We start from the raw sequence: 3,395 nt of genomic DNA on the forward strand, positions 1-3,395 counted from the left end.
AAAAACAATCACTTAGACGAGAAAGTTAAGTATATACACATTATATACACATCGATTACAATAATTTAAAAAACAAATATAAGTTAAAAAGTCGATTAAACAAGTTGTCTTCGACCAAATAATAATGAAACAGACATGTTCCGTCGGATGTTCCCACATTCTTCTAATGAATTAAACTTAAAAATAAAAGTTGTTTTTTTGTGGATTTTCCCAAATTCCTGTAATGAATTAAACTGAGTTGATAAAAGAAGCGTGGTTTCGTCGAAAGAAATGTAAGAAAAAAAACATTAGTCAGTTATTGCATCAACCGCCCAGATTTGACTGCAAGCGGCTCTTTGGTGCGCAATGATCCGCCCACTGGAGCGTCACTGGAGTGACCTCAGCCGCCTCACCGGGGAGCCCGGGGTAGGGATTAGCGGAGAGGGGCGTCCCTGGGGAGGTCTTCCGAGACTCCGATGTTGCTGGTAACAACTATATAAGAGAGGCACACCAGAGCAGGGACAGTCACAGGTGGACGCCAGCAACTGCTTAGTCTCAGATTAAGCTGGAGCCTGAAAGTCACAAGTGCACTCATAAGGGACCATGTCTGCCTGCGCGTCAGCAGACCACCGTCGGGTATGCCCCTCGGTCCACGGAAACTGGTTCGACACGACCCGCCGCAAGAAAGCCGCCGCCAACATCTTTGAAAACGTCAACCAGGACGTCCTGATGAAGCTCTTCCAAAAAACGGGGGACATGAAAGCTGAGGAGCGCGTCAGGAGCATCTTCTCTTACGGGCAAGATCCCGAGGAGATATCCAAAGCCTTAATGGGTCTCAAGCAGAGGAAGAAGGACAAGCTCCTCCAGATTGCCGGCTTGTCTAGGCAAAGCCTGAAACTTCGCTGACTCATCATAAGCTCCGGTGGAGCTTTTCGCTTCATTTTGCCTTCGTGAATGTGCGCAGACCCGGCGCGGAGGTGCGGCTCCCAAGTAGACAGAGAAATCCCCGCAAGGGGCGGAAAAAGGAACACGGCGTTGCACAAGTCGTGATGAAGTTATTGTTATTTTACGAAACAGCGGACTACTTCTGCTGCTGCAAAGCAGCGAAAGACTTTTTAACCTTGCACTGGAGAGCAATCATCGGGGCTAAAGCCCCAATCGATTATGTTAGGACGGACTTTAATACAGGTGTTTTTTTGTGGCCGCTTCAGGCGGGACGGACTCGAACTGGGGAACTTAAAATGAATTTCCTAAGCCGCTATACATTTGTTTAAATGTGGAGGCTAAACCTGCACCTTACAGGTGTAATAAATTCTTTGCTGTTACATAAATAAAAACACGAATTCTGCATTTTTTTAACATGTACAGTCTTCCATCTTCACTAGTCTACTCGAATAATACGCGAGCAGAATTTTAGCCTAACACTCATTTATGCTAGCATTTTGTGTGTCGGAAAATTGCATGACAATATACTGTCGTAAGTTGTGCAGTTCATAAATCTCATTTTATTAAAATGTAATTTTTGGACTTCCGATTTCACTCATTCTGCGTTCCAGAAGTTATATTTGTTAAGGGTGATTATAGTGCGGATTTGAGTATTTAAATACAATTTAAAAAATCAAATTAGTGCTGAACAAAGTAGCATCAGACACCGATATAATTAATTAAATAACTAATATGATGTTCTTTAATGACTGTAGGAAAATCTGTCACTTTCTATTAAAGCTCAGTCACAACCACATATTTGTAGTGAAGAGTATAAAAAGATGATGGTATATAAAGGTGATGAAAAGTGCTGATAAAAAAGGGTGATACAACATTTAATTAAAGGACTTGCTGTCCTGCTTCATAGAAAACATAGGCTACTTAGCTGAAACTGGGGGATGCTGGCTGGCTTAGTGGGTTAGGCCTTGTAATCAAAAGGTTACTGGTTCAAATGCTGGGAATGGCAGACTGATGCTGCCATTGGGCCCCTGAGCAAAGGCCCTAATTCCCAGCTCCAGGTACTGGGAATACAGGGGTACATCTGTACAGTATATGTGTGTCTCTTGGGCATCATGATGGGATTGACGAAAGGACAATTTCCCCACTGGGATCAATAAACTATCATTATTCCAAAACACATAGCAGTGTGATTTTAATTGTTAAATTGTCTTGGGTATAAGCATCTGCTTCGGAACTCAACAATCAATTGATGATTCTACACATTTAGCTAATTCAGTAAAGATAATTCCAGCAAAGTGCACCAGTTTCTAAAAAACCTGCACAAACACAGGCTGTAATAAACTGGCTTTGTATATGCAAGACTTCTTGCTAGTGGCATTTATTAACATGACATTAAACAAAGCACTGGCAGTGATGGACATACGTCTGTGAGCACTGCGTAACAGTTTACCCAGTGCAGGTTCACGGTAAGCCCATCCCAGGGAACACAAGGTACGGCTCAACCTCTACGGAATGACAGGCCAGTACAGGGCACACACATACCAGTAAGGTGCATCAAAATGCCGCCCAATTCGGGCTCGCCTTCTGCACATTGACCCCAAAGTTGTCATGCCGTTCAAATAAGGTAGGTGTCAAAATGCAGATAGTTTGAGCCAGTGTCAATAACAGCCAGGCCCAAGATATTCATGGGGGGAGACACAGGTGTTCAGCTGATCACCTGCTGCCCCCTTCTCCAGGACCAACACTGATTTAAACTTAGTAAACCCAGCTGTTGGTATTCAGATAGACTGATTGTCCTTTATAGAACTGAATACCCTTTAAGATGCTCAGAGATACGGCAGCTTGGGATTGATTATTATGTACCTTTAGTAATGTATTTGTGGAGCACAGTGTCCCTCTGTATTTCATAGTCTTCCGTTGACCATATCTGGGCAAGAAGTATGCTGAGGTCATGGTGTCATGTGACCGGTCTCACCTTTATCCCAATCCCCTGGCTCTGTGGGTGCAGAAAGGCAGCCGGCTCAAACCGGTTTTCGAGGGGTCACACACCTGGCATGTTTGTGGACGGCGTGGCAGTTCAGACCACTGGTAGTCAAGAGCAACAGGAGTATAAACTTTCCCAGTCGCCCTTATTGTTATTTCTGGAAAACATTCTCAAGGTTGTAAAAGACCAGAAAACAATCTCTCTGGGAAATGTGAAGATGAATTGAGATCTCTGGAAGTGTCAGTTTCAGCCAGGAACACAGAGCATGCTTATGTTGATTCGGGCTGCTGTAAATATTTTGAAAGGTGAAAAGGTAGACGAAACTGTACCTTTCACAAGGTACGAATCAGCTTTGTGATGCTCACGTTGTGTACCACAGAACCCAGCTGAAACCAGGTTAATTGGCCAGTAAGTTGTCCTGCAGAAGATGAAAATGATAGATGTTTTTATTTGTGGGAGGGTCAGTCAAGTCAGTGGTACCTACATT

General features: G+C 43.6%; 1 protein-coding gene across 1 annotated transcript; it reads left to right on the forward strand.

Moving 5' to 3' along the window:
• Window positions 1–422: 422 nt before the first annotated feature.
• Window positions 423–2,099, forward strand: LOC125746501 (transcriptional and immune response regulator-like). The gene has a single exon (XM_049020535.1). It carries the CDS (start codon window positions 583–585, stop codon window positions 883–885), a length of 303 nt encoding a protein of 100 aa, XP_048876492.1. The 5' UTR covers window positions 423–582; the 3' UTR covers window positions 886–2,099.
• The last annotated feature ends 1,296 nt before the right edge of the window (window positions 2,100–3,395 follow it).

The sequence above is a fragment of the Brienomyrus brachyistius genome, chromosome 7 (genome assembly GCF_023856365.1).
Source record: "Brienomyrus brachyistius isolate T26 chromosome 7, BBRACH_0.4, whole genome shotgun sequence".
NCBI lineage: Eukaryota > Metazoa > Chordata > Actinopteri > Osteoglossiformes > Mormyridae > Brienomyrus > Brienomyrus brachyistius.